Raw genomic sequence first — 12625 nt, forward strand, 5'->3', positions numbered from 1 at the left:
GTACAGGGATTACAGGGGTATAACAACCACATCTAACTCCGTCTATGTCATTTCTTGGCTTGATGGCTCATTTCTTCTTGGTGCTGAATGATACTCATTGTCTGGATATACCACAGTTTGTTTATCTGTTCACCTACTAAAGGCCACCTTAATTACTTCTAAGTTTTGCAGTTAGGAATAAAGCTGCTATAAATAGGTGACATATGATCCACCATGCCCATCTGTGGATTTTATATTGATCTATATATGATGGACACTTAACCAATAGATATAGATGAATTGATAACAATACTAGTTTTCTTGGTTTGAGAATTGGAAATTCAAGGTTATGTTTTTAATTAATATATGTCAAAATCTTTTTTTCTGATGTGATGCAAAAATTTTTTAAGTCGAACTTAGCAAATTGTTATGTGTAGACCTGATACAGAAAATTCTTTACAAGTGGCCTAGTAAATGATAAAGACTTCTTATTACCTCAACACTAAAGTCCAGAAAAAGGATAGATGTCCTGTATCCCAAAATCACAGCTCTTCTTTTGTTTCATTTTCTTTCTTTGTTTCCAGTACTAGCAGTTTATTTAATCCAGGCATCTTAAAATAGGGCCTCTGGAAAGAAGGACCTTTGTTGTCTCACCCCAGTGACAGAGAAGTTTTATTTTACCAATATATGAAGTATGACTTGATAATAAAATTAGAATCTTTCTTTGTGTGTGTGGTACTGGGGATGAAACCCAGGGGCATGCTACCTCCAAGAGGAACCCCCAGCCCTATTTTTTATTCTTTATTTTGAAACAGGGTCTCACTGAGTTGCACAGGGCCTCACTAAGTAGCTGATTCTGACCTTGAGCCATGATCCTCCTGTCTCAGCCTCCCAAATGCTGGGATTACAAGTGTGAGCCACCACGTTCAGCTTATAGTCTTATTTTAATGCCAAACCTAATAGCTTGATGTTCATAGCAATGGTGATTTTCTAAATGTGCTGCTTTTCAAATGTATTTGGATTTGCTTCTTGAAGTCAGCGTAATGTATTGTGGGTGTTGCTTCTAAGTGAGTTTGCAAATTAATGTGATAAATTTCTACATGTAGCTAATAGAGTTTGTTGACTCAATTCAGCCTATATTTTTAAAAAACTAAATATTGCGATATGGGTTTTGTTTGTTGGTTTGTTTTTGGTATTGTAGCAGCCAAAGGATTACCTGATATGGATTCCTCGATCCTTATACACCACAATGGAGGCATCCCAGCCAACAAAAAACTGTCCACAGCTTTGCCAGAGATAGAATACCGAGAAAAGGGGAAAGAAAAGGACAAGGATGCCAAAAAACACAACCTTGGAATAAATAACAACAATATTCTACAACCTGTAGACTCTAAAATACAAGAAATTGAGTATATGGAAAACCATATCAATAGTAAAAGATTAAACAATGATCTTGTGGGAAGTACAGAAAATCTTTTGAAAGAGGACTCATGCACTGCTTCCTCAAAAAATTACAAAAATGCCAGTGGAGTTGTGAACTCCTCACCTCGAAGTCACAGCGCCACAAATGGGAGCATTCCTTCATCGTCTAGTAAAAACGAGAAGAAGCAGAAGTGCAGTAGCAAGAGCCCAAGTGCACACAAGGACTTAATGGAGAACTGTATTCCTAATAACCAGCTAAGCAAACCAGATGCTCTGGTGAGGTGAGTGTGGGTGCCATGTCCATACCAGTACTTGCCAAAGAACTGTGTGCTCTTGAAAAACAAACGCTCCCTGATGGGTCTGTAGGAATTATTTATAATCAGATACGGGAGGAGGGAATAGGGACATTTTGGTGTGTGTTTTGCATGGGTTTGTTGGCCATCTCATGTCATCGTCTTGAAGCATCGGCATAGTTTTTTGGGTATTCTGAAGAGGTGATGTTGATTACGTCCCCATTTGACCAGTTACATATACCCACTCTTGAAGCGCGATTGAAAGGAACTTGTTTAGTCCGCGTCCTCTTATGTTTCCATATCCAAAGTTCTCTTGGCAAGAACTCATACAAAAAGAGCTTGTGCCCCATTCAAACAGATGTATGTGAGGCGGGGGTTGAGAGAGTTGTCTTTGCCACCTTGCACTTGCTTTGGTCATTTTGATTTGGGTGTTTGTTTGTTTGTTTTTTCATTTAGAATGTATATTATCCCTAGATAATTCTAGGAAAGTTAGGTTTGAGGCATAATTTCTTTCCAAAATTTCCATAGACCAGCACAATGTTAGATTTTAATCAGAAATAGATTTTAATCGGAAATATTCCTTTTATCATCTTTAATTAAAAGGATAATACTGTTGTATTGCACTGACTAGCTCAGTCTGTTAGGCAAACACAAATATGTTGCTTTTTACCTCAGATCTTTAATCTGGAAACTGAGATCTGAACTGGAGCTTTTCTTGTTACTGGTAATTTAAGAGGGCAATTGTAACTCCACACTTCCAGTAAGTTATCTTTATTCCATTTCCGTTGGCTTGCTTAAAGGCCAAGGACAATATATTCTAGGAGGGAGGGTTTTCAGCATTACAAGTTATATGAACCAAATTATTGTTTTAATTTCCTGGTTGACAGCTAGATCAAGAGAAATATATTTATATTCAGGTTGTATGGGTCTACGCTGTAGAGGTTTCATAGCCTCCATTGTACTTTCAGAAGCCCATTGTTGCTGATGTTGGTGGGCATCCACATCCACTCATTATGATGGTCTGCCCACTTTTGTCTTGCAGAAAAAACATTCCACAGAGAACCTCTTCCAGAGGCTCATGGAAGAAAGACCAATTACTAGACCTTCTATTTCAAAAAGACTTTCACAAATCCATTAGATGATATAGATGAAACATCTGTTTCACACAGCTATTTAACATCTTTCTCCTATTTGACTTTAATTATAGCAATCAAGCCAAATAGTTTTCTTCTGTTGGTTGTTACAGGGAGAGCAGTCAAAGCTCAGTCTTAGGACGTCATGGGCCCCAGTTGTGATGTTGATTGATTCTACTACCTGATCTGCTTGCTTTTTTTTTATTCCCGTGGTACCAGGGATTGAACTCAGGGGCATTCTACCTCTTAACTACACCCCCCCCAGCCCTATTTTATTCTTTATTTTGAAACAGGGTCTCACTAAGTTGTGGAAAGCCTCATATGTTGCTGAGGCTAGCACAAACCTGAGATTGTCTTGACTAAGCCTCCCAAGTACTGGGATTATAAGCATGCACCACCATGTCTGACTTCTGATTGGCTTTTTGTGTGTGTGTGTGGTACTGGAGATGAAACCCGGGGCATTCTATCTCTAAGCTCCACATCCAGATCTATTTTTATATTTTATTTGGAAACAGGGTCTCACAAAGTTGCAAAGGGCCTCACTAAGTAGCTGAGGCTGGCTGCGAACCACGATCCTCCTGTATCAGCCTCCTAAATGCTGGGATAACAAGTGTGCACCACCACACCCGGCACAAAAATAAATAATAAAATAATGCTGGGGGTACAGCTCAGAGATAGAATGCCTCTGGGTTCAATCCTCAGTACCACAGAAATAAATAAAATAAAGCAATGACCTAAATGTTCATCAATGAGAGAAATTTAAACTGGCCCATTCATTTGGGGGAATTTTAATATAGATACTACAAAATCATATTTTGAATCATAGTAAAGACTAAGGGATAATATTCATGATATAATGTTTCATTATGAATGGAGAAAGTAATTAAAAAACAACCTTTTCTAATATATGTTTTAAAAAGGTATTAGAAGAGGAAAGACTCAAAAGATGAAAAGTTACTGCCCCATGATAGAACTGGGCAGTTTTTCTTTTTTGCTTTCTTCCATTTTCAAATTTTTCCATGATGAATAATAATGAAAGAGTTTGAAAGAGAGATATTTATCTGAGCAGATTATCCAGCTTGGTTGGAGGAGGCCTTATCTCACTTCCTCTTACCCTTGCTTATCTCTTCTTGTTTGACTTCATGTATGTTTTGATAAATGTTGATAAGACTGATCTAGGCCTTACAAGTTTGAGTTGTTAGCCAGAGTGAGATTGTTATCTTCAGGTGGAGAAGGCTGGACTCAGTGGTCTCCACGGCTCCTTCCAAAACATGCGTGGGCAGACAGTATATCCACGCACCCTTTGCTTCCGCAAGCACACCAGGGGTGTACAGTTCCAGGCTCACTGTAACTTCCACAGGGGTACTTTCTACTCTCTCTCAACTGTCTTAGAAAACAGTACTATGTTCATTTAACAAGGCATGGTGGCATATACCTGTAATCCTAATACTTGGGAGGCTGAGTCAGGAAGATTGCACATTTGAGGCCAGTCTCAGCAACTTAAGCAAGACCTTTAGCAACTTAGTCAGAATCTAACTCAAAACAAAAAATAAAATAGTGCTGGGAATGTGGTTCAGAGGCAGAATGCTCCTGGGTTCAATCCGTAGTACCAAAAAAAAAAAAAAAAAAAAGGATAAAAAAGTTATCCAGTATATCTACTGCAGTAATTAGTTCCAACACAAGACAGTTCTATACCCAGGTCTGTCTCAATACCACAGTTGAGAACTGCTGTTTTTAATGAAGCAATTCAGTGTCTTCTGGGTAGAAGATTAGTGACGAGACCACCGCTTTTAAGGAAAATTCCTGTAGATTGTTGTATCTGTCCAAGTAAGGTAGTCAGGGTACACTGTGAAGGGGCCATCAATCCTGCAGGTCTTTTTCCTGGCTCCTTGGCCAGAAAAAATTAGAACATGGTTCATTTAAAATGGTCAATTCGCCATGGCGCATGCTTGTAATCCCCGCGCTTGGGAGGCAGAGACAGGGGGATCGCGCCGGTTTGAAGCCAGCCTCACTGGCTTAAGAGACCCTGTTTCCAAATAAAAATATAAAATAGGTCTGGGAGTATAGCCTGGAGGTAGAAGGGTTTCCAGGAACCCCAGTATCACCAAAAATAAATAAATAAAAAAGGTCAATTTTAGAACATTTTAAGTACTCCCAATACCACAGAAAAAAAATAAGTGTGAAAAAAGTTACTAATAAAAAGGGGCAAGCCGGGCGTGGTGGCGCACACTTGTAATCCCAGCATTCGGGAAGCTGAGACCGGAGAATCGCTGTTTGTGGACAGCCTCAGCTACTTAGTGAGGCCCTCCGCAACTCAGTGAGACCCTGTTTCAAAATAAAGAATAAAAAAAAAAAATAGGTCAGGGGGTGTAGCTCAGAGGTCAAATGCCCCTGGGTTCCATCCCCAGACCCCCCCCTGCCAAAAAAAAAAGGGGGGGGAAAGCCAGGCATGGTGGTACACACCTATAATCCCAATATTTGGGAGGCTGAGGAAGAGTATCACAGGCTCAAAGCCAGCCTCAGTAATTTAGTGAGGCTCTCAGTAACTTAGTGAGATCTTATCTCCAAATAAAACTAAAAATAGTCTGGGGATATAACACGGAGGTAGATTGACTTAGGTTCAATCTCTAGTAACACATACACACTGAAAAGGGGAAAATAATCCCACCTCTATGACACAAATCACTGAAAATTTTGGTGTATTTTCTTCTCATCAGCTGATTCTAATAACTGTAGTCATAATGTTTATGTAGTTTTTTTAAACAACAGATTTTATTTTTTAGAGCATTTTTAAGTTAACAAAATTGAGTTTAAGATATTCAAATTTCCCACTGGTCTCCCATCCCGTACACTTTTCCACCCTCCCCTATTATAAATGTTCTCCACGAGAGTAAGATGTTTGTTCAAATGATGAACTTACTCTGACGCATCATCGTTACCACCCAAAGCCCAGAGTTTGTTATGATTTACTCTTGGCGGCATATTCTATGGGCTTGGAAAAATTTATAATAACAGATATTTGCTATTGTTGTAGTATCATATAGAGTAGTTTATCCTAAAAATCCGCTCTTGTGCTATTCGTTCCTTTCTTCTAACCCTGATCAAACATGCTATTTCTATTTTCTTTACTGTGTGCCTATTCCAGAAAAGGCATATAGCACAAAGCCTTTTTAGAGTGGCTGCTGCTGCTTCTGTGTGTGTGTGGGGGGGGGGGTTGCTGGGAATTGAACCCCAGGGCATTCTACCTCCAAGCTATACCCCCAGCCCTAGTTCTTATTCTTTATTTTGAAATAGGATCTCACTAAGTTGCAGTGGGCCTTACTAATTTATTTAGGCTGGCTGTGAACCTGTGGGTCTTCCTGTCTCAGCCTCCCAAGTACTGAGATTCTACCTCTAATCTACACCCCCAGACCTTTTATTTATTTATTGTTGCTGAATATTGAACGCAGGGGCATTTTACCTCTAAACTACTCCCCAGCCACATACATGCGTGCGTACATACATACATACATACATACTATTTTTTTTAAACAGGGCGTTTCTGAGTTGTTGAGAGTCTCCCTAAATTGCTAAGGCTGGCCCCAAATCTATGATCCTCTTCTCTTGGCTTCCCAAATCCTGGGATTACGAGTGTGCACCACCACGTCTGGCTCAAGCTGGCTTCTTTTACTTAATATTAGGTTAAGATACCTCCATGGCTTTCTGGGTGCAGTGGATCATGCCTGTAATCTCAGGGACTCCAGAGACTGATGCAGTAGGAGAGACCTTGTCTTAAATAAGAAGGGCTAGCCAGGTGTGGTAGTGCACGCTTGTAATCCCAGCCTTTGGGAGGCTGAGACAGGAGGATCTGGGTTTTCGGCCAGCCTCAGCTACTTAGTGAGAAGCCCTTGCAACTTAGTGAGACCCTATTTCAAAATAAGGAATAAAGAATGGGGCTGAGGGTGTAGCTCGAAGCTAGTATGCCCCTGGGTTCAATCCCTAGTACCACCAAAAAAGGGGGGGGGTCTAGGATGCAAGGATGTAGCTCAGTGGTAGAGTGCCCCAGGGTTTGATCCTCAGTATCATCAAATAAAACAAAACAGGACAAAAACACTTTCCTATTTCTTGTCCCTCCTCCTTCCCTGTTTTCTTCCTTGTTGGGAATCAGTTCCAAGGGCATTCTACCTCTGAGCTATATACCATCCCTTTTTTATTTTGAAACAGGGTCTTGCTAAATTGTTGAGGGTCTCTTTTTTAAGTTACCCAGTCTGGCCTTGAACCTGTGATTTTCCTGTCTCAGCCTCCAAAGTACTGGGATTACAGGCATGCATCACCACACCCAGCTCCTTCTTTGTCATTTTTTGGCTTAATCAGGCTGTTTGTTTTCTGTGTTTGTAGGGGTATAGGGGTACTAGTGCCCAGGGGTGCTCCACCACCACTGAGCCACATCCCCAGCACTTTTTATTTTTTTATTTTGAAATAGGGTCTCATGCAGTTGTCCAGGTTGGCCTCTAATTTATGATCCTCTTGTCTCAGCCTCCCACCAACTGGGATTACATTTGTGTGCCACCACACCAGGTTCAGGGCATTTGTTTCCTTATTGTTAAGTTTTAAGAGTTTTTTTTTTTTAATATTTTGACTAATAGTCTTTTATCATATGCCTTTTGCAAATATTTTCTCACAGTCTGAGGTATGCCTTTTTATTCTTTTGACAGTGTTTTGCAGAGCCAAAGTTTTATTTATTTGTTTATTTATTTATTTATTTTGTGATACGGGGGATGGAACCTGGGAGCGTTCTACCTCCGATCTACATCCCCACCCCTATTTTTTATTCTTTACTTTGAAACAGGGTTTCACTGAGTTGCAAAGGGCCTCACTAAGTAGTAGTTGAGACTGTCCGCAAACAGTGATCCTCCTGTTTTCAGCCTCCCAAATGCTGGGATTACAAGTGTGCACCACCACACCTGGCCAAAATTATTTATTTTAATGCAGTCCAGTTTCCCAACTCTTTCTTTCCTGCCTTTTGTCTTTAGAATTGTATGTGTAGTTTTGTGTCCTCTTTTTTTTTTTTTAACTTAAATTATACCAAAATTAGTTTCCCAGTTTAGCCTAACCCATTTTCACATGGTGTGGAATATTCCATGGCAGGCCTGTGTGGTCATTCACAGTCACTCTCTAAAATGGGCAGATCAAGTGTCACACCTGAATTGCCCTTGTCTTGGGTTCTGCAGGCAGAGGCCTGAGTAGTTTGATTTGCATTTGGCACAAAGCTCTCTGTCAAGTACAGCCTAAGACTGTGAGTTTCCTTGTTGGCAGTATTTACTTGTTTTAGTTTTCTGATTAATGGAAAGAATTAAAAACTGAGTTAAGAAAATGTAAAGTGATCATATTCTAGAAAATGTTGAAGCAAAAGTCTCATCTCGGTTTATTTCTATTCTGCTGCCTTTTTGGTATGCCAAGCAGAAGATTAATTTTCCTTATTTTAGTGTTTACTTTAGATATATGAACTTATTAAAGCAATTGAATTGTATGTGGTGTGAAAAGTCATTAAAAAGTATCCACAGAAGCTGGGCGTGGTGGCGCACACTTGTATTCGTAGCATTTGGGAGGCTGAGAACAGAGGATCTGGGTTCCCAGCCAGCCTCAGCTATTTAGTGAGGCCCTCCGCAACTTAGTGAGACCCTGTTTCAAAAATAAAGAATAAAAAGTAGGTCTGGGGGTATATCTCAGAGGTAAAATACCCCTGGGTTCAATCCCCAGCACTGCAAAAAATATTTTTTTTAATAAATAAAAAGCTTCCATGGTATATTTGAAAGAATAGCATTAAACAAACCGAGTAGAATGTAGAATGGTTATTATCATCATTATTATTATTTTCAACTCAGAGAGGTCTAGACCAGCCTTCCCTGATCCCATCTTTTTTATCAGTGAAGTAAATTAGTCCTGGAAGATTAAGTGGCTGATACAGGTGGCCCAGCTAGAATGGCAGTGCCCGGTCCAGACTGAAGTTTCTCAATGTCCACCCTTTCTGTTATAGTATCCTGCTTTTAAAAAGTTTATCAACCTGCGTTATTTTTCTGTTCCATATTTTTATTTTTGTTTTAAATGCAAATGCAACATTTATTCAAGGAGTGGCACCAGAGTTAGATTTTATGATCTCAATGACCAAATCTATAGAATAAATACTTCAGAATTTTGTTTACTTAAAACTTCAGAATTTTGTTTACTTTCTTTTCTATTACAGAGATTATTTCCTAGGTGTTTAAAAAAAAAAAAAAGACACAGGATGTTCTCATCTGTAATAGGGGGCCAGCTATTTTTTTTCTTGAAAGCCTATGGGATCTTTGAAAATTCAACTCTGGTTAGGACTGGCTTAGGAATTAGTCTGGCGCAGACAGCCTAAAGTCACTCAGCATGGAATTTGCTTTTACTTTCTTGAGTGGCAACAGCAGACCTAAGAGCTCTGAACTGGAAAACTTAAGACCAGGGAGGGATGTAACCATCGACTTACCCTGCAGAGAGGCCACCATTGACTGTGTTCCTGTGTTTGCTTGGGAGTCCTGGAATCCTGGGGCATGGGCATGGATTGTCATGATTATAAGTTTCTAAATTTTCAAAGTTGGAGAAGAGGGAAGCACCTTTTCTTAAGGGTGTAATGGAAATATAGGTGAAGTTGTAATACACTAAATATTCAACTCTTATTTATTTCTAAATTCATATAGTTATTTTAGGTTCACTAAAGTGTTATTAAAAACTTGATTTGCTCCTACAATTAGTTCTGTTTATTTATGACTTGGAAGCCTCAGGTAGAGCGGAGATAGGGAAAATAAAGGAAACATTTTTCAAGATTTTTCCTGAACTCTCTAAACAACTGATGTCCTACCTCAGAGGAGAAGAGCATAGAAAAACACTTTTAGAAATTTTTTACTTACTCGTTTATACTGAAGAGTGTTTAATTTAGTCTCATCTCCAGAAAACAGCTTCTTTTTTTCCCTTTTTGTGTGTTCATAATTGTACATATGTGGAGTTTTAAAATTATTTTAGTAATGCATGCTATTACACATTTTAGTGAGGTCCATTGTGATAGAAATATACAAGCATGTAGCTCTTGGTGTATGTCCCTCCACATTCTACCTCCTCCTCCCTCCTCACTCGTGTCTGCAAAATTGCTTTCTTTCTTCAGTTCTCCTTTTTCTTCTCCCTAAATCCTTCCCCCATTCCCTTTCCACTATTCTACAAGTCTCTCTCTGCATTATTTAAAGTTCTTATGTTTCCTGTTTTTTCTCTATAACTTCCATATATGAGACAAAACATACACCCTGACCTTCTGAGATTTGCTGATCTCACTTAGCAGATTAGTCTCCAAATCCATGCATTTTAATGCCAGTAACATAATTTTGCTTTTCTTTGTGGCTAAGTAAAATTCCACTGTGTGTATATACCATATTTTTTATCCATCTGTTGACAGACACCTGAGTTGGTTATATAACTTGACTTTTGTGAGTTGTGCTGCTATAAACATGGACATAGCCAGGCGCGGTGGCACAGGTTTGTAATCTCAGCATTCAGGAGGCTGACAGGAGGATCTCAGTTCCAGTTAGTGGAAGGCCTTAGCTTCTTAGTGAGGCCCTTTGCAACTTAATGAGACACTGTTTCAAAATAAAGAATAAAATATAGGGCTGGGTGTAATCCCGAGGTAGAATGCCCCTGGGTTCCACCCCAGTACTGCAAAAACAAAACAAAACAAAACAACAACAACAACAAAAACCCAGTACTGGAAAAAAAAAAAAAAAGGATATACACGTATCATTATATTTTTCTGACTTTAATCTTTTGGAAAGGTACCAAGGAGTGGTATAGTTGGGTCATAGCTGGTTCCATTCCTAGTTTTTTGAGGAACCTTCAAACTGCTTTCCATAGTGGTTGTACTAATTTACAATTCAGCCAGCAGTGTTTAAGAGTTTCTATATACCTACTTCCTTGTCAGCCTTTTTTGTTTGTATTCTTGATGGTTGGCATTCTAGTTAGAGTCAGATGAAATTTCAGTGTAGTTTTGATTTGCATTTCACTAATTGCTAGTGATGGTGAACATTTTTATATATTTATTAGCCATTTGAATTTCTTTTCAGAAGTGTCCAGTTAAATTGCCCATTTTAATTGGGTTTATTTATTTATTTTTAGTTCTTTATATATTCTAGATATTAGTCCTCTGTCAGAAGAGTAGCTGGCAAAGATTTTCTCCCATTCTGTAGGCTCAGAAACTTTCATTACCAGATCTGGGTCTTAGAGATCCAGTATTTTTATTAGTATTTTTGTGTGTGTGGGAGGGGTGGGTCTGGGGATGGAACCCAGATACCCCCTGCCCTGTTTTTGTATTTTTATTTTGAAACAGGGTCTCACTGAGTTGCAGAGGGCCTCACTTAGTAGCTGAGGCTGTCCATGAACCGTGATTCTCCGGTCTCAGCCTCCCAAATGCTGGGATTACAAGCGTGCACCACCATGCCTGGCTAGTATTTGTTTTAGTATGTGATATACCTAGTAGTCTAAGATATGAGTATTTCTAGTTTAAGCTAGTGATCAAAATGTCATTGCCCTTTATCCCACTTTCTAGTCCATATAAACCTTATATTTATGTTTTATGTTTTTAGATTTTTGTTTTCTTTCTTTCTTTCTTTTTTTTTTTTTTTTTTTTTTTTTTTTTTTTTTTTTGATGGTACTGGAGATTGAACCCAGGGGCATTCTACCTCTGAGCTATATCCCCAGCCCTTTTTTTATTTTTTATTTTGAAACTGGGTCTCACTAAGTTGTAGAGGGCCTCACTAAGTAACTGAGGCTGGCCTTGAACTTGTGATCCTCTTGTCTCAGCCTCCCAAGTACTGGGATTACAAGCATGTGCCACCACACCAGCTAGGTTTTTTCTTTTAAAGGGGGACAAAGAGGCCAGGTAAAGTGGTACAGACCTGTAATCCCAGTATTTGGGAGGCTGAGAAAAAGGATCACAAATTCAAGACAGCCTTAGCAATTTAGCAAGATCTTGTTTCAAAATAAAAAAGGCTGGGGGTGTGGCTCAGTATATTGTGAATTGTGCTATGAATGTGAATATTCATGTATCACTAAGAGTACCCCTGGTTCAATCTAGTGCCACAAAAAGAAGGAAGGTAAGGTGCAATGATAGCAAAGCTAAAAATATAGCCAACTTTCCCCTCCAACTAGAACCTGCTATTAGCACAGATTGCTCACATACTAGCAGTCCACAGACTTTCATATTTCTGAATTTAATTTTGTCTTCTAGGTACCAGGTTTTAAGATTACTGTATAAGCTGGATGTGGTGATGCACGCTTGTAGTCCCAGTACTTGGGAGGCTGAGACAGGAGGATTACAGGTTTATGGCCAGCCTCAGAAATTTAGTGAGACCTTCAGGAACTTAGTGAGGACCTGTTTAAAAAAAAAATTAGTAAAAATATGGGGCTGGGGGAGTATAGCTTAGAGGTAGAATGCCCCTTGTTTTTTTTCTTTGTTTGTTTGTTTTTGTGGTACTGAGCATGGAACTTAGGGGCATTCTACCTCCAAGCTACACCTCCAGCCCTATTTTTTATTCCTTATTTTGAAACAGGGTCTCACTGAGTTGTAGAGGGCCTCACTAAGTAGCTGAGTCTGTTCGCAAACGGTAATCCTCCTGTCTCAACCTCCTGAATGCTGGGATTACAAGCATGTGCCACCATGCCCGGCTTCCCCTGGTTTTTAATTATTAATTAATTAATTAATTATTTTTGGTACTGGGGGTAGAACCCAGGGGCTTTCTACCTCCGGGCTGTACT

General features: G+C 39.3%; 1 protein-coding gene across 2 annotated transcripts in view; it reads left to right on the forward strand.

Moving 5' to 3' along the window:
* MACO1 (macoilin 1) overlaps positions 1–12625 on the forward strand; it is a gene marked incomplete at both ends in the record, with an annotated part of 78301 nt that overhangs the window by 30946 nt on the left and 34730 nt on the right. Inside the window, one exon of one of the 2 annotated variants that reach the window (XM_080693446.1) lies at positions 1181–1682. The exons of the other annotated variant lie outside the window; for it this stretch is intronic. Within the exon in view, the coding sequence (XP_080549572.1) occupies positions 1181–1682 (502 nt within the window). The remainder of the gene's footprint in view (positions 1–1180; positions 1683–12625) is intronic. 2 annotated transcript variants of the gene reach the window in all.

This window comes from Muscardinus avellanarius (assembly GCF_963383645.1).
Source record: "Muscardinus avellanarius genome assembly, chromosome: 3".
Classification (NCBI taxonomy): domain Eukaryota; kingdom Metazoa; phylum Chordata; class Mammalia; order Rodentia; family Gliridae; genus Muscardinus; species Muscardinus avellanarius.